This window comes from Octopus sinensis, linkage group LG10 (assembly GCF_006345805.1).
Source record: "Octopus sinensis linkage group LG10, ASM634580v1, whole genome shotgun sequence".
NCBI classification, from domain to species: domain Eukaryota; kingdom Metazoa; phylum Mollusca; class Cephalopoda; order Octopoda; family Octopodidae; genus Octopus; species Octopus sinensis.
This window is the reverse complement of record NC_043006.1, coordinates 33363881-33391285: the sequence shown is the minus strand read 5'-3', so window position 1 is coordinate 33391285 and position 27405 is coordinate 33363881. Positions and strand designations below refer to the sequence as shown.

The 27405-nt window shown below is 33.4% G+C and overlaps 1 protein-coding gene across 50 annotated transcripts in view; it reads left to right on the top strand.

Annotated features, from left to right (window-relative positions):
• The window catches only part of LOC115216480 (SWI/SNF-related matrix-associated actin-dependent regulator of chromatin subfamily D member 1), a 93659-nt gene that overhangs the window by 35520 nt on the left and 30734 nt on the right, over nt 1-27405 (top strand). For 13 of the 50 annotated variants that reach the window (XM_036506496.1, XM_029785850.2, XM_036506502.1 and 10 more), the window contains 4 exons: nt 4963-4983; nt 6827-6938; nt 11966-12013; nt 23839-23916. In XM_036506496.1, coding sequence (XP_036362389.1) covers nt 4963-4983; nt 6827-6938; nt 11966-12013; nt 23839-23916 — 259 coding nt within the window. The remainder of the gene's footprint in view (nt 1-4962; nt 4984-6826; nt 6939-11965; nt 12014-23838; nt 23917-27405) is intronic. The other 37 variants (XM_036506508.1, XM_036506507.1, XM_036506500.1 and 34 more) reach the window with 9 other exon arrangements.

The following is a 27405-nucleotide window of genomic DNA, read 5'->3' as shown; positions in this document are numbered from 1 at the left end:
GAGACTGAGTAGTCAACACTGCATTGTTGGATAAATATTCTTTATTTGTGGGTTAACAAGCCCAGCAATTACCAAGCCTGCCCCATGGAGATGAGTACCACATTGGTACTCAATCTCCATCTTGGATGAGAATAATAATAATAATAAAAGAATATATATATATTTCTTTTTTTCATGTTCAAATCTCAATCACAGAAAACACATTAAGTGAAAAAAAAAACAGGGATGTGTGTGTGTTTCATTTATGGTGTCTATAAACTGTTGATGTTACTTTGGCTGTTTAGTTCTTTGTAGTTGAGTTTTATCAACCATAGTTGCTATTGTCTTGTATTTTGCTAATATTTAAAATAGTGTTTCTGAAGGTTATATTAAGATATTTTCCATTTGCCTTGTAAATTTAAAATTATTGATTAGAAAGCATGGCTTTATTCTTAATATGCCTGCATTGCTTGCTTATGTTAATGTGTCTGTATCATTTTGTGAAAGAAAATGGTGAAATATCTGTCTTTATTGTTCAGTTTTGTGCCATCTTATCTTCAATATATAAACCACTGTTCATTGAAGCTGGTACTTTTTTCAAACTAAGAAAAGGACAAAAGATTAAAACCAATTTGGGAATATTATACAAAGGCTAATAAGTACCAGGTCCCCAGTCGCCCACAAAACATAATGTCTTCCATTTTCAGCCACCAATCTTAGGTGCCCTGCAAAATGTCATAGCTACTGCCCTACCATTTTTACTACAGTATCTACCATCATAATATCTAAAGAGTTTTTCAATTGTTAACAACTGGAGATTCTTAGTGTATATGCAATGAAGACAGTTTGTTCAGAATGGTTTTGTTGAATTCTATTGTACTATATCAAGAAGGTATGGCTATTGAACTCAAAGAATCAAAAAGAATATGGCTTAGCATTGATATGGTTTCAATCATTCAAGTGTTTTTTTGTTTTTTTTTTCATTTCTCTGCAATTGTCAAAGTATCTGCAAACAGGAGGTGGTGTTATGTTAGTCACATGACTTATGTTACTTGCTAATAATGAAGAGGTTCTGTCACTGTTCTTGAGGCTGTATGTTCACAGATCAAATTCCACCAAGGTCAACTTTGCTTTGCATCCTTTTGGAGTTAATTAAATAAGTACCAGTTGAACACTGGAGTCAGTGTAACTGACTTATGCCCACCCCCAAAATTGCTGGCCTTGTGCCAAAATTTGAAATCAGTAATGAAAAGGTACCATCAAATTAAAATAACTAATTTAGCTGGCTACTGATGGCTGTGTGCAAATTGTTGGAGCAAGTATATTTTTCCTTAATAAACAACCAGTTACCATTTACATTGTCAACTACTCTAGTGAATGTAACTGGTGTTTAGTTTAGTTAATGGTATTAACATGTCAATTGCTTTGATCTAAAACCAACTTTTAATTAGCTATTCAATTTCTCATTCTGTTAAATTATTCCTATGTCAGCTACAGGCTCATGGTAATTCATTTTAACAGCATTTCACACTTAAAACTGAACAATTCCTTTATTGTTATCATGTGCAGTTGCATGGTATCTACACTAGAATTTGACTTGATACTGGGGCACAAATATTAAATACAGAAAATCAAGTAGATAAATTAGTTTTATCTATGAGACAACAAAATTAATTAATAATTTAGTTATAAGAATATAATTGGTCTTAGCCACTTTCCAGTCTTAATGTTTGCATTGAGAAGTGTAACATCCCTAGAGTAAAAGGTTCTATGTCAGCTTAGTCTTGTCTTTACAAACTGATAATTCTCAGTTGTAAATGGGGTAAAGATGAATACTTAGTAGCTAGGTATATGAAAACAGGTGTAGAGTTGAATGTGATAGATACGCTGCAAGTGTCAGCTGTCTGTTATGGAACTCAACTTTCTTGAAGGATTTATACTTTTGAGTTGCTTTAAATCCAAATTAAACAGTTATCGATGTTATGCCAATGCACTCAACCAAACTTTGGTGAAAGTTCCTTGGTGTATCTCTACTCAGTTTAAATATGTTTTGTTGGTTCCCATTTTATTAAAATTCTGAGCTGATTTTATAGAATTTGAACTGAAAGTTTTTAGGTATTGTAACAGGGTACCATAAATGTAATATAATTTACATTTTCCCTATATTCCTACCCTATTTCACAACACCCTTGGTACTTGACCAAGATGGCAGAAGGAAAGGTTTAAAAAAATATAAAAGAAGGAAATGGTTGATTAAAGAGTATAGAAACAAAGTTTGTGATTGACTATAGGATTTGTTTAGAATCAATGGTGGTCTTAAAGAACTGTAAGTTATCCTTGAAGATAGCTAAAATATTTGCTAGAAGCCTTTAAATAACATAGACCCAGCATTTTGGACATGCTCTATTGTACAATCTAGTTTAATAGTATAATATATTTTGGTATCACTTTGGTTTGATCTTCATTATTTTGTTTGGTCACGTGGTCAATGTGATTCTTCAAATGCAATTAATTATCTACTAATGTTCATTTTAAGAATTCTGTCAAGTAATTACGGAGAGACTCAAGCCATGTATTACCTTTCGTTCAATTTTTTTTCTAAAGTATATATTTGACGTTACTGGAAATTTTGCTGTAAGAAATTTTGGTGTAGCAAAATTTGCTATAAAAAAACAAACAAAAAACAAAGGACAAGTATAGTGATATTAATGTAGAACATTCGAGACAAATGCTTCAATACAATCCACAGCAAAAAGTACATTATTTGTGCAGCATTGCTTGGAATTTTCAAGTTTTAGATGACCGTATCATGTTTTTTTAATGTCTGATGTTGAATAAGGACTTGCTTATTTAATGCTTTTATAAAACCTTTTATCATTGTCTTTTTATTTTAAAAGATTCTGATATAATGCACTTTATCATTGTCCATACGGTGAAATTTCTTACAGCAAATTTTCTCATGATACATGGCAAAAATGTTTGCAATGAATTTTCCAGATATGTATATTTGTATTGTATAGCAAGTTTATTTTTTGAATCTTCTTATTATTTTTATTTGTTGTACATAATTTTAAATACCTGTGTAACTTTTGAAACTTTAGAATATAAGCAGTTTGAATATTCCACTGGTACCTAAATGTTTTTATTAGTATAAGAGTACCTTATATTATTGTTGGTACCATTTTGTATTAGTATCTTCAGTGACAGTTCCAAACTGAATTGTTTTCTTCATCAATTTCTTTTTGGGTGAAGTTTCACACTGTGGCAAGCTATTGCAATTAAACGAATGAATTGTGTGTATGTGCATTTAAAAACCAGCTTAACCCCATTTAAACAGGCCACATCTGGCCCAAATCTTTTACTTGTTTCATGTTCAGACCAGCCCAATCTGGCTTCTTACACCTACCTTACATTGTCATTCTAAAATATAAATAATCTCATCATGAAAATTGCAAAGCTGTAAGATAATGCATGATTACTTCAAAACAATGTGAATAAATTAAATATTACAATTGACAGAGGAATCTAAATGCTGAAGAGATAACTGTTTAGCATCCAGATTCCTCTGTCAAATGTAAAACTTATTAATTCACATTGCTTTGAATTAATCATGGATTATCTTACAGCTTCAAGATTTTCATGGTGGAATTGTTTATATTTTAGATTGACATTATAGGGTAGGTGTAAGAAACCAGATCTAGCTGGTCTGAACATGAACCAGAATATTTGTGCTGGATATGGCTGGTTTAAATGCTAAAGGGCTTAGTGAATCTTTTTAGGTGCTGGTCAAACGGCTGAATTACTTGGTCAGTGACAGGAAATAGTAAAGTTGGAATATGGGTTTCTGAAATTCTTTTCTGCAACTTTGGATCTATTCCCATCTGAAATGACTTGTGGTATTTGATATCATAAACACCCATTTGAGACAGAAAAGGAACAACATGCACACTCACTGGACTTGAACTACTTATCTCGTATTTGCCAGGCAACCATCAAACCAAAGAAGGACCCCTTGCTGTGTTGAACATTTAGTAGACTAACCTGACTTGCTAGTGCTAAGTAGCTGACAAATTATTATCTTGTGCAGATAACATATTACAGTTATAGTAATAATATACCAAACCTTCCTGTGGAATCGGTAATTTGATGGTATGGCAAGTAATAAATGCATCGTTTAAGTTCTTTTAGTTATGTCTGTCGGCCTTTTCTATCTCAAATCATTTGCTGTTTATGATATCTAATATCATTTGCATTAAAATTTTAGTAATTAATTTATAATTGGAATTGCATCTTATTGCATTTAATGTTTTTTTTTTTTTTTTTTTTTTGAGAAAAGGCATAACTGTTACACTCTTCATTTTTACCTTTTCTTCTTTTCTGTTTGTTATATTCTAATTAGTAAAGACTTAAATGGATATTTTATTATTGTATTTTATGTATACTCCGAAAATATGCAAGTATTCATGAGTAAATGTGCAGGTGACTGGATTCAATTGAAATTTAATTTCATTAAAATAAAGGACTTTGACAAAATAGGTATTGGAAAGGAGTGAAGGCACATGGCTAAGTGGTTAGGGCATTTGGTTCATGATCGTAAGCTCGTGAGTTCAATACCTGGTGTCACATTGTGTTTTTGGGCAAGACACTTTATTTCTCATTGCTCTAGTCTACTCATCCTGCAAAAATGAGTAGTACCTGTAATTTAAAGGGCCAGCCTTGTCACATTCTGTGCCACACTGAATGTCCCTAAGGACTACGTTAAGGGTACACGTGTCTGTGGAGTGCTCAGCCACTTGCACATTAATTTCATGAGCAGGCTGTTCTGTTGGTCGGATCAGCTGGAACCCTTGTCAATTTTCGATTTGTATTTTACCTTTTTGTTTATCATGATTTTTATTCATTCTGTTAACCTTACCGGTTTCAGTCTGTGCATAATTTTAATTGTATCAGGCCAATATGTGTTTCATTTATCTTATTTAAAAGTTGGCCGTATTGCAGATTGAGGTAAGTATCTATTTATTGGTGTTATTGGTGGAGAGACCAAGAGAGTAGCAACAAACTGTAGCATTCCAAAATCATTACAATTTAATGTTTCCTAGTACGGTTATTAACTGGTATTGACATTGTTATTGCACAATCTTTGATTTCAAATTGTGGCACAAGGCCAGCAATTTCTGGAGAGGGGATAAGTCGATTACGTCAGCCCCAGTGTTTAACTGGTATTTATTTTATTGACCCTGAAAGGATGAACGGCAAAGTGAATCCCAGCAGAATTTTAACTCACAACGTAAAGTGAGAAGAAACTCTGCTAAGCTTTTTCCCTGGTGTGGTAACGATTCTGCCATCTCACCACTCTAACGAAACTAATCATTAGTGTGGTGGACAAAATGCTTTGCAGCGTTTTTTCCAGTCTTTATTAATCCAAGTTCAAATCTCACTGAGGTCAGCTTTGCTTTTCATCCTTTTGGGGTCAACAGAATATGCACCAGTTCAGGTCTTGGGTTGATGTAATCAACTTCTCCCCTCCCCTCAAAATTCCAGGCCTTGTGCCTGTAGTAGAAAGGATTATTGTTATTATTGTTGTTATTATTAATGCTGTTACATATGTTGTGTCTGTGTACATGTTAAGTCTTTCAGTTTCTGTTTCAAAGGTTATTGGAGGTAAGGAAGATTTTTGAAGAATGTAGTTTTTGTTGTGCCTTTCATATTCTTGATGTTGCTTTGTGGAGAGAGAGAGAGAGGGAGAGAAAGAAAGAAAGAAAGAGATTTAATTCAATTTACAAAGAGCAAATGATTATTATGTATAAATATATATTATTCTTTTTAGCTAGATCCCAGTGTTGTGGTTGTTATATTTGTATCTGAAATTATCAACTCAGATTTCTGGCTGGATATTTGACTGGGTGACCATAATTAGGTTTAAATTTTTCAAAATAAGTTTTCCAGAGGTATTCCTTTTACCAAAATGGAAAGAGAAGCATTGATTCATTGATGGTCAAGCATTTTAAGTGTGTGTGTGTGCCACTTACATCTCAAAGATTTTTCTCTTTATGAACACACATTTTCAGTTTTTATTTTGGGGCCAGATGTAAGCACCTGCACGGCTTGTGCTTGCACTGTCAGTATAGTTGGTGTCATTTGTACAATCTAATGATTAATCAATAACTGATTTAGTATATTTTTCAGAAGTTTGGAGAGGGTAATTTAGTTGAGTTTCATTCCTACATTTAGTAATTCCTTCTAGATGGCAGTGAAGAAGATGATAAAAAAGAGGTGGAACCATGACAAATTTTCAACAAGTTAACTAGTGAAATAGGCTGGAATAAGAGGAATTGAGATTCTAATATCAATTCTAAAAGTCAATATTAAGAATCTGTTATAATTGATGCAAAAACACCCTTATGGCTATGATCCGTTTTATGATGGGCTTCAACTATTCTTCAGCTGCCAGATGTATTTTGACACTCAACTGGGTTTCGTTCTTGTACCTCAATGAATATATATGTTGTGTGTATTGGGTCTTAAGTGAATTTACTGTCAGTCCAATATCGCTAGCTTGATGTCAGAAACTTTTGGTTAACAGTCAAGTGGTTCAGCCTGATTAAATTATTGTATTGTATGATACTGGGTATTTTTCTCCAGTTTGTTAACACCCAGCAGATTTCTGGGAGTTATTTTCATCTGTTTTACAATCATCTTTCACCTCAGAAAGTTTTTTTGAGTTGATATTAAGTTTTGGAAGAGAACCCAGTTGTATGCTGAGAGGTGACTTAGACACACCTCTTTCTAACTTCAATCAACCTTACTTGTGGCTGTCTAGTGGGAGAATGTTTTTTAATTTATTTTGAAGGGACCACGAGCCCCATACCCTGGACCGCAGATGGGCAGTGGTGGGCCTCCACCACCACCAATGGGGATGAGAGCCGGTGGACCAGGTGTTCCTCCACATGGTTATCCAGGTAAGTGGTTTCAATATAAAGCTCTATTATTGCCATCACTCAGCAATATTGAGTTTAATTTTTTTACTTTTATTATTATTATTATTATTATTAATGATTTTTTTCCAAATATTATGATCTTTATTGCCAATACGGTGTTGATTCTTTTACTTTCATCTTCACTTTGTCCTCTTTCTTTTATCTTTATCCTTCAGTTTTTTTTTCTTTAATACTTCTGAGTTGAAAATAATTTTTGGTTTATGATGATTCTTAATTGAATATCTTGCATGCAAAAGACATAACTTCAAGTCTCATTTAGTTTTCTTTCTTCACACACACACACACACACACACATACACACACCATATGTATGTAAAATATTCTTTACATTCACATATTTTGTGACTGCATGCTGTATTTTATTTAAATATTTTCTTTTAAATTTAAGTTTACACACACACACACACACACACATATGCTCAAACTCATCTTTAATGTAACAAACGTAAACACGCACATAAATAATAATAATCATTCATACTGTCGTCTGACTGCATGCTCCATTAATAATTTGTCATTTGTTGAATTTTATTGTAAGTAACGGCATCCACTCGGCAGTGTGCTGGTTACAAGTAGTGTAACGACCCCCTGCCCCACCCCAGCCCTTGTGTTATAAACTCGAGTTCCTTTCATTGGTTGGTTGTGTTTGTTTCTTTATATGTTGTGCACATTTGCCAACTCTGAGAAGTAACTATTTCTACTTGCCCCAACACAACATATGTAAACTTTATCATTTAGCATCCTTAGAGAGGCATCTTAGCGTGTGTTATTAATTGACCATATAGGATCAGGGTTTCTCAGCCAGTTTTTGCCTATGGATCCCTTTGATAGCCCTTCTTAGCCATTCGATGTTTAAAAAACAATCATATTTTCAATATTAAATATTATGAAATGTTTTGTGTATTGTAGAAGCATAACCAGTTTATTGCAAATAAATTTTAGCAACAAAATCTTAGATGGGTCCCCAGGGGTCACCTGGACCCTGGTTGAGAATCACTGATTTAGATGATTGGTTAACAAGTACTTATTTCACTGTTGGTTCTTTTGTCTTTAATGCTAGTAACATTAAATAGAAGATAATTTCCATTTGTTTTGTGTACATTACTAGCAAACGTGTCTGTGAAAAATGACTGAAATTCTCTCTGAACGTTATGCCTATTATGTCTATGGGCTTCACCATATTATCTTGTGGAATGGGTTACCAGGGTATCTGGAAATGGTAACTGTGATAGGTTATCATCATTGTTCACTGACATTGACTTCATCTCCTGATCATAGGCTTTGAAGAGAATCTCTGGCTGAATAGGGGTCTCTGATTTAGGAAAGGGTTTAATCCTTTCACATCATTCTAAAGTTGTTTTTATTTCATTCTTGGCTAATAAGTAAATGCTTTGTTGATATTTTTTTTCCTTATGTGTGTGGCATTTTTCTTTCTCTGAGATATTTGAATATTGTGGTGAATGCTGCAGCTAGGGAGTGAATTCCTGGTAGAACTGAATTTATAAACCCAGTTTTCATTATTAACTGTTTGTATGAAGGCAGTGAGTTGGCCAATGCATGCTGAACGAAATGTGTAGTAGCATTTTGTTTGTCTTTACGTTCTGAGTTCAAATTCTGCTGAGGTAGATTTTGTCTTTCATCCTTTTGTGGGCGATAAAATAAGTACCGGCTGAGTAGTGGGGGTTGATGTAATCAACTAACCCTCATCTCCCCCAAATTTCAGGCCTTGTACCTATTTTAGAAAGGTTTGTTAACTGTTTGTGCTCTGTGACCCTTTACCATTCAGATTATTCTCTCCAATGTGATGCTCATTTATTCCCATCCCATCCAGTAGCTTTAAGATTTCACTGACCAAGTGTTTATTTTTAGAACAACATTGTCGGTGAGGTGTGAGAGGCTGGATCTGGCTGCTTTGAACTTAAATCAGATGGAATATTTGGGCCGGACATGGCTGGATCTCAGGATGACTAACTTTATCCTGCCATATAAATGTAGAAATGGTAGAAAGTCTGTTGATTACCACATTTATTGATTTTGTAGAGAATGTAAAAATTGTGCATTCTTTTGTTTCAAATGAAAATATAGGGTGAAAATACATTTGTTGGGTCATTACATTCACTATAGAGTTTAGTAGTTTGGTGAATAAGTAAATGGAATAATAGTTTAACCATTTTAAGACATTTCCAACAAGATTATCTCAGTTGGTTTTAATTAAATAAGAAAATATTTGGAAATATTTTAGTAAAATAAAAGGGTTTTCTTAGCTTAATGGTACAGAGTGGTCGGGGATCTCTTAGCATAATGGTGCAGAGTGGTCAGCCACAATTTCGGAGGTAGAGGGTTCGATTCTTTCTGGTGGTTTGCTGGCCACATTTTCCCTTCTTCTAAGGGTATTTACCTGATCTTTGAAGCTGTTTTCACAGCTATTCTGCATTTCCTTACTTCCCTGGGAAATAATATATTTATGGTGTGAACATAGCAAAAGGCATAATGTCAAGATGTAAAGTTTGGATTGAAATCTGCTGCAAAACGAGAGATTTGTATCATAGAACCAGATATAACCCAAGGGAAGTTGACTTCAAAAGGGTCGATATAAAATTTACTAATTTACTAAAATAATTAATTAATGCTAATAAGATGAGGACAATAACTTATTTTGAGTCATTGTCTCTTTTGTAAATTTCTTAGTTTTCTGGCCACTGATCTATAATTCTCAGGAGATTTCGTTCTGTTGGTTAGTCACTCTTTAGTTTTACTGATTGTTTTCTTTTTTTATCTTATATTCAATGAATTTGTTTGATTTTTACTGATCCCTTACATTGTTCAGGCAAACAATCGCATCTCTTTTATTCTGTTCTGATCCTTTACTGATATATATTTATTTGATGGGTCTGCAAAAAGGTGTCTTTTACATTACGAATTATTTCGAGTTATTGTTGTTATGGAATGAGTTCAAATTCCACTTGGGTTGACTCTGCCTTTCACCCTTTCAGGGTCGATAAAATAACTACCAGTCAAATTCTGGTGTAGACACAGTCGACTTTCCTCAACCCTCAGTAACAATTACCTTGTGCCAAAATTTGAAACCATGATTATAAAGCATTTATATATATATATATATAATACAAATAAGAAAATAGAGAAACAATTTAGTTGGTTCATCAGCTTTCGGATATTAGAACGTTGACTTATTTATTTATTTAACAAAAATGAGAACCTTAATAACATACATATATACATTATAATTCAATACATATAAGATAAGAATACAATTATAAAAATCTTAATATAAATTATTGAAATCATTAAAATCACTCTTACAGCTGTTATAAATGCTCTATAATAATGGTTTATATATATATAAATATACATATATATATAAGAGGGTATTGTAGTTCACTGGGTGCATTGTGTATTGTTTGTGAAATGTAATGTGTTTGGAATGGCACAACATTGCAGAGTGGACCATAATAACTGTTATAAATAATTTAATTATTCATAGTCTAATATAATATTTCGGAATATAAAAATTCCTTCTTCAGAGATTGCTAGGAAGTAATGGAGTCATGTTTAGACTCAAATACTTACTGCTTACTAGCAATGATTTATTGGTCAATGTTCACTACTCTATTAGTCTGTATATCATATTTTACTCGCTGTTTGTCAGATATTTCTTCAATATTTCTTTGGTCTCTATCTGCTGGTATATATTTTGTTTCCATTTTGGCCAATGGAATTATTTCATCTTGTTAGACTTGTTTATTATATTCCATACTTTCCCAGAACTCGTGCTTGAACTGCTTTCCCTCCTCCATCTTCCTCCTCTTCCTCTTTCAACAAACTTGGTAAAATCAGGACCCAGCATCTACTGTAGTCTCTTTGCTTGTCTAAATCTCTCCATACATATTTTCTGTCTTTCCTACAGATTCCTTCTAAGAAACTGTTATTAGTATTTAGCAATAGCACATCTTTGTGTAATGAATATATATATATATAATTCTTTAAGAGATGTGATACATGTATATATATACATATATATATTAGATGAGGGATATATATATATATATATATAAAAATTAGATAATGAGGGTAGAAATTGATATTAATCAATTAAAACCAGTGGTTTAGCATATTTAAAAAATCCGAAGATTAAAAATTATATTACATACAAATTAAGAGGAATAACCCACCAAAGTGGATTCCTAATATGCTAAAGATAGATGTCAAATCACCTTACCACGAAGTGTGTGTTCTCAAGAAAATTTCAGCAAAACACCAGAATGTAAAAATGAGCAAGACAAATGAAAATATATGAAGTAAAAAATGATTACCTACGTATCATGGTTTCATTTGTTAATATTTACGAATGCAAATATCTGCAAACTCATCAGCATAGTCTGTCGCTTACAAAACACAATTTCCAGAACTAGACACAGAATGCTCACCTTGCATTTTGCTGACATATTCTTGAGAACACTCTTCATGGTAAGGCGATTTGACATCTATCTTTAGCATATTAAGAATCCACTTTGGTGGTTATTCCTCTTGTATATATATATATATATATATATATATATATATATAGTATTTAGTAATTTTTTAGTTTATATTTTTAAGTGTTGAGAATCTTATTTTAGTCAGTGAAGTCAGTTTTAATTTCTTGTTCTATTTCTCCTTGTGGTTTTGATTTTTATAGCGCATACAGAATTTAATAGCTATTTATTAATATAATTAATTCTTTTGAAGATGGTCTTAGCAGGAGGTCAGTTCCTGGCCTCGCTTAGCATCTTGCTGGGAACTCAGATATTGTAATGTTTTCCATGCAGCCCATTACTAGTGGTATGCCAGTTGCTTGTGTAAAACTCTAAAATTATTTTGTAAATTATTTTGTTAGCTTATGCACATATCTCTAAAAAACAAAAAAAAAAAAAACCCAAAAAACAAACGAAACCCCTCATCACAGCTGAAGTTTGCTTTATGTATTGTAGCTTCAAGTCCCACCTATATGACATTGGTGATGCGAAAAAGGGGAAAAGGTATAGCACCATAACTATGCTGGCTTGTTCCTGGAGTGTTGTGTCATTCTGGGAGGGGGTTGGGCATGGACAGGGTTCGTATGTATACCAATTAATTCCATCCTTTTGTGCTATATTTGACTGTCATTTGCTATTATTCTTATATCATTGTGATGAGTGCCTTTGAACTGGAGGTAAGCCTCCCTCTGATCCAAGTCTGCAATGTGGTTCGGGTTCTTGGTTCAATCCCAATTCATTCCACTCACATCACTAATACCCCTTGAGAAAGAAATGAACATTGCACACTCATATAAATTTGTGGTTTTGACCATTGAGAAGAAATGATTATCATCATCATCATTATTGACACAATTAGTATAATTAACAGCTTTATTCTTATCTTCAACCCTTTAGCATTCAGATTATTTTGTCAGATATGTAAATCTTATTTATTCATAATGTTTTCAATTGATCGTGCATTATCTCGTAGCTTTGGACTTTCTATGATTTGATAGTTTATTTTCAGAATAGCATTGTAGGATAGGTGTGAGAGGCTGGATCTGACCAGTTTGAACGTAAAGCAAGTAGCATATATTGGCCAGATCTGGCCAGTTACAATGTTAGGGTGTTAAACACAAAGTAAATGTATTGGCTATGAATGTGTGTACAATTTGTGACCCCTTGACCTGTTTTCTTGCTTTTGCTAACATGGAAAATTCTGTGGGTTTTGGAGGTTTTTATATGACAATTTATTGAAAATATACTACCCATTAAGGCAGCAAGCTAGTAGAACCATTATCATGTGTGGCAAAATATTTAGCAACGTTTTGTCTCTCTCCACGTTCTGAGTTCAAATCCCGCTGAGGTTGACTTTGCCTTTTATCCTTCTGGGGTTGATAAAATGAGTACCAGTTGTATACTGAGGTCAATGTAATCAATTTACCCACTTTCCTGAAATTGCTGGCCTTGCACCAAAATCTGAAACCAATATTTAGATTTAGTTTCCCCCTTTCTATACCAAATTAGGAAAAATACCCTCCCTCCCAAATAAATGATAGGGATGGTGGTGACTAGGGTTATATTTCTGGTCAGAATCATAGGAAAACATTTTTTGAGAAATTCTGTAGAAATATGGTTAATATGAAAAGAACCATTGCAACAATTATTTTGTATCGGGTTTAATATTACTCCATATTTTAACCTACATCTTAATAAATTGTAGAGGTAGGTCATGGATGGCTTCCCTAGTAAAGATTGTTTTTGTTTGTCTGGACCGTTTCTCATAAGGTTTTTGTGGCTTGTTTAGTATCAAAATATTACTGGTATTCTTTTTTGTTTTTGTTTTTAATCTTTCACTTGTTTCAGTCATTAAACTGCGGCCATGCTGGGGCACCACCTTGAAGAATTTCAGTCAAATGAGTTTATTTTTTAATCCTAGTACTTATGTATCAGTATCTTTTGCCTAACTGCTAAGTCACAGAAACGTAAGCCCATCCACACCAGTTGTCAAGTGGTGGTGGTGAACACACACACATACAATGGGCTTCTTTCATTTTCTGTCTTCTAAATCCACTCACAAAGTTTTGGTCAGCCCAAGGCTGTTGTAGAAGACACTTGCCCAAGGTGAATCTGGAACCATGTGGAAGTGAACCTGGAACCTTGTGGTTGGGAAGCAAACTTCTTACCACACAGCCATGCCTATCTTTTTATTGTTGTTGGTTCTGTGGTTTTTGTTAACAGCTTTTGATGTGGCATTCACATGGGGGAATATCCTCCTTTTCCTGTGCTGTATTAACATCTTCAGTTAGCTTTAATTTCATATGCTTTATAAATAACAATAATAATAATAATTATCTCAAAAGGAATTGATTTTTTTCAAGCTAGTTAACCATTTTTAACTATTTACAAGATAACTTGTGTTTTTTTCATGTGGTTGTGAGTTCTTTTACTCGAAATTAGGGTTCTCTTTGTAATTGTCTCAAAACTGCTTCATTTTATTTAGTTTTGAGGCAGCAGGTTATTATTATAATTCTTGTTTCTGTGTTGGATTTTTTCCATTTAGATGGAACAGGCTGATTGAGTGGGTGTGGACGTTTTGATACAGCTGTTTTGGTGATGGCATTTTTGGTAATGGACGATTCTATGTTTGAAGGCAGATGCAAACACATCATACACATGGGAAGAGAGGGAGAGAAAAACATAATGAAAGAATATGAAAACGAAAATTCAATAATTAAGATATGAAGTTATCTCCTACTACATGACATAAAAATACTCAGTGAAAGATTATTAGTTAATAAAAGAAAAGATTAATTATATTAGTCGATTGAAAAATGTAGCTGTGTTTGGTTTTTTTTAGTTGGTAATTATGATCATCTTTAACCCTTTCGATACCAACCCAGCTAAAACTGCCTCTCGCTCTGTAGTTCTAATGTTCTTGTTTTCAAAAGTTCTAAATCCAAATTTTTCACCAAACCTTAGTCACATTTTATGTTCCTAATACTAGCTTAATGATAACTAAGTTATTTTACTAAATTCTTTGTTAAATTTAAAATTAATTGAAAGAGCATCTCAACAAGAATATGGTCAGAAAAGGGTTAAACTTTTTAAGTTTCTCTGCCTGGCTAGTACAAAAGAAAAAAAAATGGCAGTTTGTAAAGTAGAAAGTAAATTTTCTTGGTGCCATATTGTTAGCACCACATCACCTGTACCAAAACGTCCCTGATCTATTTAGAAACACGTACAGTAATATCTCTGCTTCTGTCATACCATTTTCATTTTGACTTGAAGCATTCCTTGAAAAAGGGAGGTAATTTAATTCTTTGCTCAACTGATTTCAAAACTTCTCTTTAACTGGTGCACCCCCACATTTTTAGTTTAATTCTCTTCATACTTTCATTACCTTATGTCAAAATATTATGGCTGATTTCTTTTTTATGATTAATTCTAAGTTCTTTTACTCGAAATTAGGGTTCTCTTTGTAATTGTCTCAACACTGCTTCATTTTATTTAGTTTTGAGGCAACAGGTCATTATTATAATTCTTATTTCTGTGTTGGATTTTTTCCATGCTGTGATAGATTGGACATGTTCACAATATAACTTTTTTCTGTGCATCTCAATCCTGCAATGTCTCATTTGCAAAGCCACACATTTCCATACATTTTGCTTTTTACTTGTTACTAAGACTTTGATGCTTAGTTACTTCCACTATTAACCCATGTATGTAATCGTCATTGAAAAGCAGTGATACACATCCATTGGTCTATTCACATAGGTAAGAGACTGAAAAATCCCTTAACTGTATGCATTCATACCCATATATGAAACTAAATAATAAGGAATAAACAAATCCTAAAATATAGTGCAGGGTGTTCAAAAAGTCTTTCCGCAGTGGGTATTTTATTGCAAAATAAATATTTCTAAGATGGTATAAGACTACAAAAGAATATATTAGACTTTACAAGACTTTAAAAAAACTTTATATAAGAGCTGTCGAAATTATCGTCCTTCATTTTCAATTTTATAAGTTGACTCTTCTACACATGTTTTGAAATACATCTTGGAGAGTCTGATGCAGTATGGACCGTGTGAAGGTTATGATTGTGTCTGGATGGGGATCACTTGGCTTGTCTGTTGATGAAGAGTGCAGCTATCCGCGTGAACTGATGCAAATTGCAGGACTCAGTGAACATCGACACCTTGAATGCACATTGCGACCCCGGGATTCTATCATCTTGGGGCCCCGTCTGGTCGAGAGTTCATGAGAAAGGCGGCAAGCTGGCAGAAATGTCAGTACGCCAAGCGGAATGCTTAATGGTATTTCATCTGTCTTTATGTTCTGGGTTCAAATTCCACTGAGGTTTCATCCTTTCTGGGTTGATAAATTAAGTACCAGTTGCATACTGGAGTTGATCTAATCGACTGGCCCCCTCCCCAGAAGTTTCGGGCCTTGTGCCTAGAGTAAGAAAGGAATAGATATATAATACATTATAACAGATATGTACAAGGTAGGGTAAAATCCAAGTTGTGTTCCTTTGAAGCATATCTGCTTATTCCAGTTATGTGAGGTAATATTAGTTGAAAAATTGTTTGAAGAGTTACTATATATCTAAACAGGAAGTTGGAAAAAGTTCTTGCTACTATTTATTCACCATTACACATGTTTCATTTGCTAATAGGAATTAAACAGTTGCACATGGATAAAAATGTGAGAAATTTCCTATTAGAAATTCTTCAGACAGAGAATAACATTTCTTACATGTTTATCTGACATGTATGACTTTGTAATTCCTATTAGCAAATGGAACATGTGTAATGGTGAATAATAATACCCACAAAATTTTCCAACTTACAAAAGGAGTAATCTTTAAACATGAGAACTCTGTCTTGTAAATTATCATGGTTTTGCAGTTGTAGTAGCTTTGTAGCACAGCTGTTGGTTGTGATAAGTAGAAGATGCTAGTCCTATTTTGTTTTCTGTTAGATGGTTAATGTTATAGCTTTTATGGCCTTCAAATTGCAATTTGACTCTCATTCTAAAACTGCTAGGGTGCACGATATGACTTGAAAGGTTGTACAATGTTAAGCTAATTGATGGTGAAAACTCATTTCATTACCTAATCGGCTGTTGGAACCATTGAAATGCTTCTAGTCTGTAACTTGGTGTTGTGGTCCTTTACTTAACCATTTTATTATTCCAGTCTCGTTCTAAAGTTGGTAGCATTTGTGGAGCAGCATGGCTGGGACAGTTCTTTTCATAACCACTACAAAACTGGTTCAATTTCATTTGAAAGCTACCACCCCAACGACCGTTAAACTGTCCTGTCTCTCCTCACCCCATTCCCCTTTGATCTGGAAGCTACCACTAAGAGACAAGTTCAAACTTCCTTCGGCTGATTTGAAAGCTGCTTGTCAAGATGAGTGTTTGTTCATGAACCGTTTGTGTTGCTTACAGTAATTGTCATAACATCTTGGATTCAACGCATGATTCTCACTCATGATTCCGATTTTCATTCATTAAATTTTGGCTCGTTACTATCATCAAAACATTTTTCATATTCAATTCAAGTTGATCTGTATTGTCTTGTGAATGCATGGTCTTTGCCTATCAAAATGCGTGCACACACATACTCACACAAACACATACACACACACACACACACACATTAAAACACAATCTTTTTTGGGTTATTTTTGTCTTCTTTGAATCTGTTTTTTTGTTTTTGTTTCTTATTAACAAAAATTTCTCCAGAGTTTTTTTTTTTACTTGATGTATTTTCTTTTATGATGACTAATTTAAAAAAAAACTTTTTGTTGTCTTTCCTTACCACCTTTTCTATAACTGTCTCCTAGTTTTGGTACTGTTTGTCCCAATGACTTTGCTCTTATAATTCTTTAAGTTGCATACAAGTAATTCAAGAGTTGTGGGCTAAAAATATTGCTTGTTTCGGGATTTTCCATTATCTTTTTCTGTTATTTGTTACTTTTTAAATATTGTTCCATTTTGTACAAAGTCACAACTAAATATTGAGAAAGAAAAAAAAAAAAAGCGAAAGGGAGGAAAAATAACTTATTCTTTCAAATTCTTTTATTAATTTATTATTATTATTACTATTAAGGTGGCAATCTGGCAGAATTGTGACCATCCTGGACACAATACTTAGTGGCGTTTTGTCTGTCTCTATGTTCTGAGTTCAAATTTTGTTGAGGTTGACTTTACCTTTCAACCATACATGGTTGATAAAGTACCAGTGAAATACAGGGGGTCAGTTGCCTAGTGAACCTTCCCACTTTCAACATTGTTGGCCTCATACCTAAATCAGAAACCATTATTACTACAAGGCAGGTGGAGTGCCACAGATGGTTGTCTGTTGCACTAAATACCTTGTGGTGTATAAGTATTTCCTTTTATGTTGTAAGTTTGAATCCCACCAGTATCCACCTTGCCTTCCATCCCTCTGCAATTAAGAAAACAAGGACCATGAAGTATTGGGCATAGCCAATTTAGTTGGTTATTATTCCCTAAATTGACATTGGGTCAGTGTTGAAAAGAAATGTCAGAGTGTCAGAAATGTTTAACAGTTTTTTTCACTTTTTGAAGGGATGGGTGTGTGATATAATGGTTAGGGTGTTGCACTCATGACAGTAAGATAGTGGTTTCAATTCCATGCCCGAGCAGTGCATTGTGTTCTTGGGCAAAACAGGTCCTTTTACATTGCTCTGCAAGTATTTTAGCATTTGAAATGTGCCATGCACCTGTTCAGGCAACATTGATTTGTTGGTGGGAGCGAGTTTAATGTACACCACAAGTATTTAATCATTATAAACGAATCGCCTGTGCAGGTTATTCAGAAAAAGTTGTGGAAGCTGCATCTGTCATTTATGACAGGAAAGTTCACAAAAGAAAGGTCAACAATTTCATTTTGTTCTTCTATGGCCCAGATTTAAATCTTGCCAAATCTGAATCAGTTTTTCCCTTTCATGTTGATGAAAGTAAGTGCCAGGCATTTCCTGAAGATCATTCTGTTGACTGTTTCCACCCCAAACTCCCCAACCTATGGTCTTTTGCCAAACTTAGAAATCATCCTTGTCATTACTAAAACATTTTAGATTGTACTAATTAGTTTTTTTTTAAACTTTTTCCTCCTGTCTTTGTATTAGCATTTTCATTTGTCTTTAAATAATTTGAAAATTTGAAGGAAAGCAATATTGGTAAATATTTCATCAAACAGTTCCAAAACTAAGCTGGTAATCCATCAATGTAATGTCATTCTGAATACATCCACATGCACCACACATATGTATATGTTTATACACTTTTACATATATATATATATATATTTATATATATATATAATGTTTATACACATGTACATATGTATATGTCTATATAATTGTATGAAAGGAATGGTTGTTATCATAACACCTTTTTTCAGGTTTCATTTCTTCAAACGAAAAAAACAAAACAAAACAAAAATTAATTTCAACCAATTATTTTGATCAGGCTTGTTTTAAAAACTAAAGTTCGGTCAGATGAATTATTTTTGTTCCATTGCAAAGCAGTGTGTGTCTTTTATTAATAACCTCCTACTAATCTGTGCCTTCCTTATTAAACTGTTCCATGTATGCATACACACTTGCATTCTACTAAGAATATAAACACCTGAAGACCTTATATGTGTATGATATTTATCTCACCTGGCACATTTCTAACAGTTCATGTTTCTATATACTTGTATAGAGGAAACCATGTGTGTATGGATACATCATTGTAGGGCGTGTATCAATATATATATACGCATCACCATTACAGTCTGATTGAAGAATATGGGAAATAACAGGTTATAAGTGTTGGTATTGATTATGGTTATTGGAATGTAAATTAAGATTAAAAATGAAAACCAATATGTAGCTGAGTGGTACCGACTCTCCCAAGTCGTAAGATAGATTTAGTGGGAGTGGGCAGGCAATGTGCTGGGGATATTAATTTTTAGTTTCTAAAGACAGTTATTTTCCTAAAAAATATTTTAGCAATTTTTACAAGGTTATTTTAAAGTCAAACATTTTGATGTATTGCATCAAACATTTTGGTACAAATCAAATACGGTACCATTCCATTGAATCTTTTGAAAAGGATTCCTTAATTGAATATTTAATTTTTGACCACCTACGCCCTAAATATCCTTCTAGTAGAACATTGAATAAATAACTTCAGGAACTTGAATTCATTTCTATTGGTAGTGTTTTGTTCTGCCATTCTGCAAGACTTTTATTCCACATCTCTTAGTTCACTTAATTGTGGTGTGCGTGCATGTCATTATTTTAACAGACACTTTTCCATGCTTGCATGGGTCAGATGGAATTTGTTGAGGGAGACTTTTTTTGTAGTTGGATGCCTTTCTTGACACCAACCCTCAACCGTTCCCAACTAAGCTAATATTTCCCCATAATCAGACATTTTCACATTATTGGAAGTGACTGAATCCTTTTGGGCTTGATAAAATAAGTACCAATTGAGCACTGGGATCGTTGTAATCATTACCCCCACCCCCAGAATTGCTGGTCTTGTGCCAAAATTTGAAATCAGTATTTATTGCCAGAAACCTAGCTGTTTCTTGCAATAAATATATCTAAAGCAAAATTATTTTCAAGGACCCTTAAAACACTGCTGTGAACTCACAAATTTCTGTTTGGCTTTCATGTTTCTTGCAATAAATATATCTAAAGCAAAATTATTTTCAAGGACCCTTAAAACACTGCTGTGAACTCTCAAATTTCTGTTTGGCTTTCATGGATCTCAAATGGTCTTATATGGACTCAGGTTGAGAATCACTAGTTTACTTAATGCTTTTGTTACCATATTTCTGTTAAAATGTTCTGCCTTGGTTTCAGTTAGTTTTGAAAATAATGAATTCAAAGCAACTTTGTCGTCATTAAACTGGTGTTTTGAATATAAATTAACATTGAATTTTTTAAAGTTTTAATTTAGAGCACATTTTTTTTAAAGTTTTAATTTAGAGCACATTAAAACAGGATGTTTGTATTGTAGAACCAGAGATGGCCTCAGGCAGCTAGGAGTAAAAGGGTTAAAAGATCATTTAACACTCAATAAATACAACTAGCATTATTGAAGTCCTAATTAATTATTGATATTAATTGCTAGTTGACATTCATTATGCAATGCTAGTGTATGTAATACACACACACACACTCACATATATATTGTGTAGTGGCAATTGACTAACGGTCTACTCAAGAGGAATGCATTACTACTCACTAATGAGCAATTGGTCAATATAGCAAGCAGTGCTGTATTAATTGTTGCATAATGATATTAAGCATCCTGTAAATACATTATGTAAAAACACAAATCAGCACATACTATGCAGTGTACAATATAATCAAGGAACATGAACAAACAGCTCAATTTATGCTACATATGTTTCCACAGTGTGGCCATTTATTCAATGATGCACACTATTACATAACATTACTTTATTATGTAGCCACACCATTTCATCAGGCCATGGCATGACATGGATATATGATAATGCATTGTCATGCAATATAAGGCATAGCTTGTCTAGCAAAGCAAGTGTTTGCTAGGGTTTTTGCAGTGTTTTACATAAAATATATAAAATATTAGATGAAACCAATTTTAAGATATCTACTTGTGTGTTGCCTGGGCACGATAGCATTAATCTACAATGGTCAGTGAGGAATCATTGATAATCTCTAAGACGAATAAAATGCAGTAGAAAGAATTTAGTTTGTTTAAAAGATAGCTGTCATGCTTGGATATTATTATACACAAGCTAATAAGCATTATTCTCTCTTAAAAATAGGCAATTTTTAAATTTTTGCTTCTTTAGGTGATTTTATTGGTTTTAAGAATCGGTTTGTAAGGTTTAAAGTTCAAATCATTTAAAAATACTTTTTAGAGAAATGTTTTTCTTTCCTTAGTAGTGGTTGTGCTGTTTGTATGTGTGTGTGTGTGTGTGTGTGTGTGTGTGTGTATGCATGTGCCTGTGTGCTCTCCAGATTGTTGGCGATGACTTTATAGTTATCAATATCCATCAATATATAACACTGTCTGTTTTGTTAAAATAATGTAAATAATGAAAATTTATGATAAGACAAAGCTAAGACAAACTATTTTTCTGTGTTCTGAAATGAGAGAGTATTAGAACTTTTTTTTAACTAGGCACAAGGTTTTGTAGAAGTTTTATATATTATTGATAGCAATTGCTTATTTACCTTTGTGAAGAATTACATCAATCTTCCTAAATTATTATTATTGTTAAAGTGAAAGACGAATGGCAGAATCAACAGTACTGAATACAATGTATTTTGGATTCAGATCTCATAGAGATCAAACTTCTGAGATATATGAAAAAAATATGTGCCAGTCAAGAACTGGTGTTGAATATAATCAACTAAATTCTTTCCCTATAATTTCTGGCCTGGTACCTATGTTAGATGTCCTTTCCAAGTGATTGAATTATTAGGGTGTTGGCACACACTGGCTGGGAGATTGAATTTTGCAGCTTGTGACGAGGCTCTAAATCTGCTCAAGACAACTCTTGTTGGCTCACTCTACATAGTTGTTGTATATAGCAAAACTTAGTGAAATACAACACCTTATCCTCTCAGTTACATGCTTGTAGTGATTACAGGAAATTTTGCTGTAAGAAATTTCACTCTCAGAAAATCTGCTGTAAAAAGAAATAAGTTGTAGCTAAAAGTACACTATTTGCACTGCATTGGTTGGAATTTTTATGTTTTAAATAATCTCAGCACAATTTTAATGGTTGACATTGAATAAAGACTTTCATTGGAGTTTTTATCATTCTTTTTATTTAAAAAAATACTCAGTATAATACACCTCATTATTGTCCATTTGCTGAATTTGTCTTACAGCAAATTTTCCTATCTAGTGAAATTTCTGACACCAAAATTTTCATAGAGCAAATTTTTCTTTGGCAAAAATGTTTATGGCGAATGTTCTGGACACAGCTTGTAGTGTGTCTATATTAGAATGTTTTGTGCAAATTGAGGTTATCAGAGATAAGTTAGGCACTCTAGTTGTGCCCATCCTCTCTGGATAATTCAGTTCAATTGTTTTAGAGAACAATAGATTCGTGCCAGTGCTACACTGTATTCATGACCATCATTTTAACACCCACTTTTCCATGTTTGAATGGGTCAGATATTGCATCACTGTGACTGTTCTCCATGCACTATGTGGGGAGATGTTAAACCTGTGAGTCTCCTTGCTCTATTGTCTAAATTTGGATCCCTTCAGAGTCAATACAAATAAATACCAGGTATGCATGAAGATCATTTCAACCAACTAAATCCAGCTAATGCCAGTTCAAATACACCTAGTGTTTTCAGAGGAAAGGCACGAATGGAACCCAATCTCATTCTGCTATTTTATAAATAAATATATCATCTTTATTCCTCTTCTTAAAACCTTCAAGGTAGTCAATATTATTGCCACAATTTCTTCAAGCATTGTTTGAAGTAAGAACAAGAATTTTGTTGGTTTAAAATTTCATCACTGGAAAATTATCAGAGCAATGAAGGGGGATTGATTTCTAAGGTTCTGAGTTCAAATCTTGTTGTTGAGGGTTGATTTTGTCATTCTTTCTTCTGGTTGGGGTCACAGAGCCAGTAATTATTAAACCCTTTAGCATTCAGATTATTATTATTCTGTCTAATACAATGCTTATTTATTCACATTGTTTTGAATTAATCGTGCATCATCTCATAGCTTTGAGATTTTGATGCTGCAGTTCTTTACTCTTAGAATGATATTGCAGGCTAGGTGTGAGATGCCGGATCTGGCCGGTTTAAACATAAAACAAGTAGAATATCTGGTCTGGATATGGCCGGTTTAAATGCTAAAGGGTTAAGGGGCCAGAGTTGATTGGATCAACTCTGGACCAGTTTACCTGAGAATGTAAACTTGTGTTGTGCTTAGTTAAAAGAAATGAAACAAAATCAGTGGAGAAATTAATTTTCTTTAGGTCACATGGAGACACCTGCCTGAACTTTAAACTGCCACACCTACTAACTACTACTACTACTATAACTGCTACTACTACTCCTACTACTACTCACTATAACTGCTAAGCACTATACTGTAATATGCCAGTATCGTATCTAACATACAAATTGTGATTTATTTACTTTAACATACCTATTTTTCTCTTTTTCTACGTTCCCTTCTCTTTATTCTCTCTCTCTTTTCTCTCTCTTGCTCTCTCTCTCTACATCTCTTTTTCCTTCCCACACCTCTTGACCATTCTCTCTTCGTCTCTTCTCCCCCTCTTCTCTTAGCCTCTAGTAGTACTTGCTCCTCTTCCTCCTCCTCTTCTTCCTCTTCTTCCTCCTCTTCTACATCTCACAAGACTTCAAGTAAGTTGTCTTTCCTCTTCTGTTATGCTTGCTTTCATGTGCTGCATTGGTTTCCTATACATACATATATAAATATATATATACATATATATGTATGTATGTAAACAAACACACACACACACACACTTGTATATGGTGTTTCTATTTTGTTTTTATTTTGTTTACACTTTTGTCCTTTGTCACTGTGGCTGGGATGTTTTTGATAACTGCTGTCTTAAGATTTTACTAAAATGAAATAACATAAAATTTAAAATTAAATTCACTCGGTCGAGTGAACTAATAAAAAAATACTTGTAGGTTTAAAATAAACCATAAAATAGTAGAATGTTGTGATGTTGTCTGGACCTTCTTTGGCATTGTTTTTGTGATCTTTTGTGGTTCTTTTTCCATCTTGTATCCGTCTGTGCCTTTTATTTGTGTTTGAAAAAAAAAAAAAAAACTAAAGCCCTCTGACTCTCAGTTTTTTGGAACTTCTGTAATAATTTTTATCCTGTAGTCTGCCAGGGAAAATGAGATGGTAAATTTCATTTAGCCTGTGTCACTCTCCCTTTTTTGGAAAATGGTCAGATTCCTTGAGTTTTTAGAGTAAGTGAAGCTTAATTGTTCCAGTTAAGATTTGAAACTGGGTCATGAGTCACAAACTCTAATTCTTTGGCAAGAACTTTCAAATACTCTTTGATGTGTGTATACATATATAAATGAATGTGTGTTTGTATACATATAAGAAATATGCAATAAATACAGTAATATTCACACACATACAAACACTGACTCTCCCTCACACATCACCATCGTCATCATCGTTTAACGTCCGCTTTTCCATGCTTGCATGCGTCAGATGGAATTTTGTTGAGGTAGATTGTCTATGATAGGATGCCTTTCCTGTTACCAATCCTCACCTGTTTCCAGGTAAGGCAATGGTTCCACATGGCCAGACGTGTTTTTCGTCGAAGATTGGAAACAAACAGTCTCACTTGTATGATGATGATGTTTGAGACTATCACATGGTGTCACCATGAGATTACACACACACACGTGTGTATATATGTATGTACACACACGTACACACAATGAGCTTTGTCTAGTGTCTATGAAATCCATTCAAGCTTTTGGTTGGCCTTAGGCTTTAGTAGAAGATGCTTGCCCAAGTGTATATATAATATTTATGCAGTATATTTGTGTGAATATATCTATATACATGTGTATAATATGTATATATATGATATACATTGTAATATAATAATAAAACACACATATATATATGTATATGCACACACACACAAAATCACATATATAAAATATAAACACATATATATTATTGTTAAGACGATACTGAAAAGTTGTAATTGTGATTAAAATCTGTAATTTAAAATATCTAATGATAGAAGTACTGCTGTTTTATAATCTTGTTTAATCCTCATGACTCTTCTAGTGGCATTTATCTGAAATGATAAGGATTTCTAAAAGGATCTGAGTTTAAGGATTACAGTGTCAAAAAAAAAATGTATTTAGATTATATGTATGTTATCAGGTATTAGATTAGTTTTAGCCTCTTGTTGGTTGGTTGTTCAGTTTAGACTTTCATCTGCCATATATTTCTATGACATTCTGAAATATATTCACATGCTGTTACTTTAGACTGAAGCTTGTAATAGAGATGATTATAATAATGTTAATCAGATTGGAATTTTTATTTGCATATCAGTAAAATAATAATTTATTCTTGTATTTTCACTCTTTAGGTTATTTATTGAGGGTTCTCCCTGTCCAGTATCCATTTATGTTATTGAGGCCTTAACTGAAGACTTGAGGGTATTCTTTCACAGAACAGGCACACACATAGACAAGAACAAGCACATATACACACTGACACAGACAAGAACAAGCAGCACACACACATGTACAACCCATTAGCTTTCTTCTCCTCCTTCTCCGATTTCGTCAACTGACAGTTGATAGGACACAGACACGTGCTTTCACGGAAACAGCCGAATTGAAGTGTTCTAATTTTGTGTAGTCATATCGAAAGAATACCGATTTGAGCCTGTCACAAAGTAAGAGTTGCTGTAATGAAATAGTCCTTCCGTTAATTGCCAAAGGATTTCAGTCCAGCACTACAATGTAACGAGTAGCAAATCATTACAGTGCCATTGCCACTGGTTGGAACTGTAAACTATACAACTTTGTAGGACTTATTAACAGCTACATAGACTGGGCCAGTGAGAATTGTGTCTCTTTCTAAATGACAATATAATGAAGAGATTTCAACCATCAACCATTTAGCTGGTGGTTGGTATTTCGTGGACATGATCTGTTGCAACTGTTAGTTTCTGCCTGAAGAGGCATTGGCATCATCATAATATCTGCTTTCCATACTGGCATGGGCTGGATAGAGTGACAGGAGCTTGCAAGTCGGCAACAGTCACTTTACAGAATGTGCTGGGTGCATTTTATGTGGCACCAGTATGTTGATACCACTTGCAACTAACATTCTCTTTTCATGTTCGTTCTGATTTATTTAACCTTTTTTATATTCCTTGAAATATTTAGTTGTACTGTTTCAGAGAAACTCATTCTGAAGATGGTCTTTGAGTCTTTTACAATTTCCAATATTAGCTGGTAGGAATGAAATTTAAAAAAAAACAACAAAAAAAAGTTTTCTTCAAGTGCATGAGACTTTGGCATCAATCTTTTCCTGGCAGGTTCTACTTTGCTTTTTTTCTGTTGGCTCCCATTGTTCTTCGTTCAACTTGTAGTAATATTCTCTGATATAGTAGCTATTTGCATTTTTATTGGATGAAGTTATGGTTTTTATCCCCCTCCCCCATGTATTTGATTGAATTAGGCAAAACCAGTTGACTAAAAGTTTGATTGAAAAATTATTACATAAACCTGATATCGATCACTGAAAAGTTTAGAGTGTGTGTTCTGAAAGTTTCAATGTACTCTCATAGTCATTTTAGATACTGTTGTCTTATCACAGGAAACCTACTTTCTTTGTTGGTTTTGAGGATTTCAGGCAAACTCTTTTATCTTCAAAATTGATAAGATTTCAGACTGACCAAATTATATATGTATATGTATGTATATATATATATATATATATATATATATGTATATACATTCTTCATTAATTTCTATTAAATAAAAAAAATCTACTAGTTTATACAATTTATCGAAATCATTAAAATATCTTAAAAACTTCCGTTAAAAAATGATAACCCAAACCCTAAAATGTTTCTGTGTGTTTTGGTGTATATTTTTTATCCATTTTCTTTATATATTTAAATGTTGTTTGAGGTAATATTTTAGTTTGATGAAGTTTTGTCTTCAGCTTCAGTTGTCCAGTTATATAGCAGCAGATTGGTTGTTTTTTTGCTTTTGGGTAACTTCATTTTGTTCAATGTGATGAAAAGTTTTTATATAAATATTGCTTGGACTTTGAATTATAAATTATTTTACTAATAAATCTTTTTGAATATTTAGTTT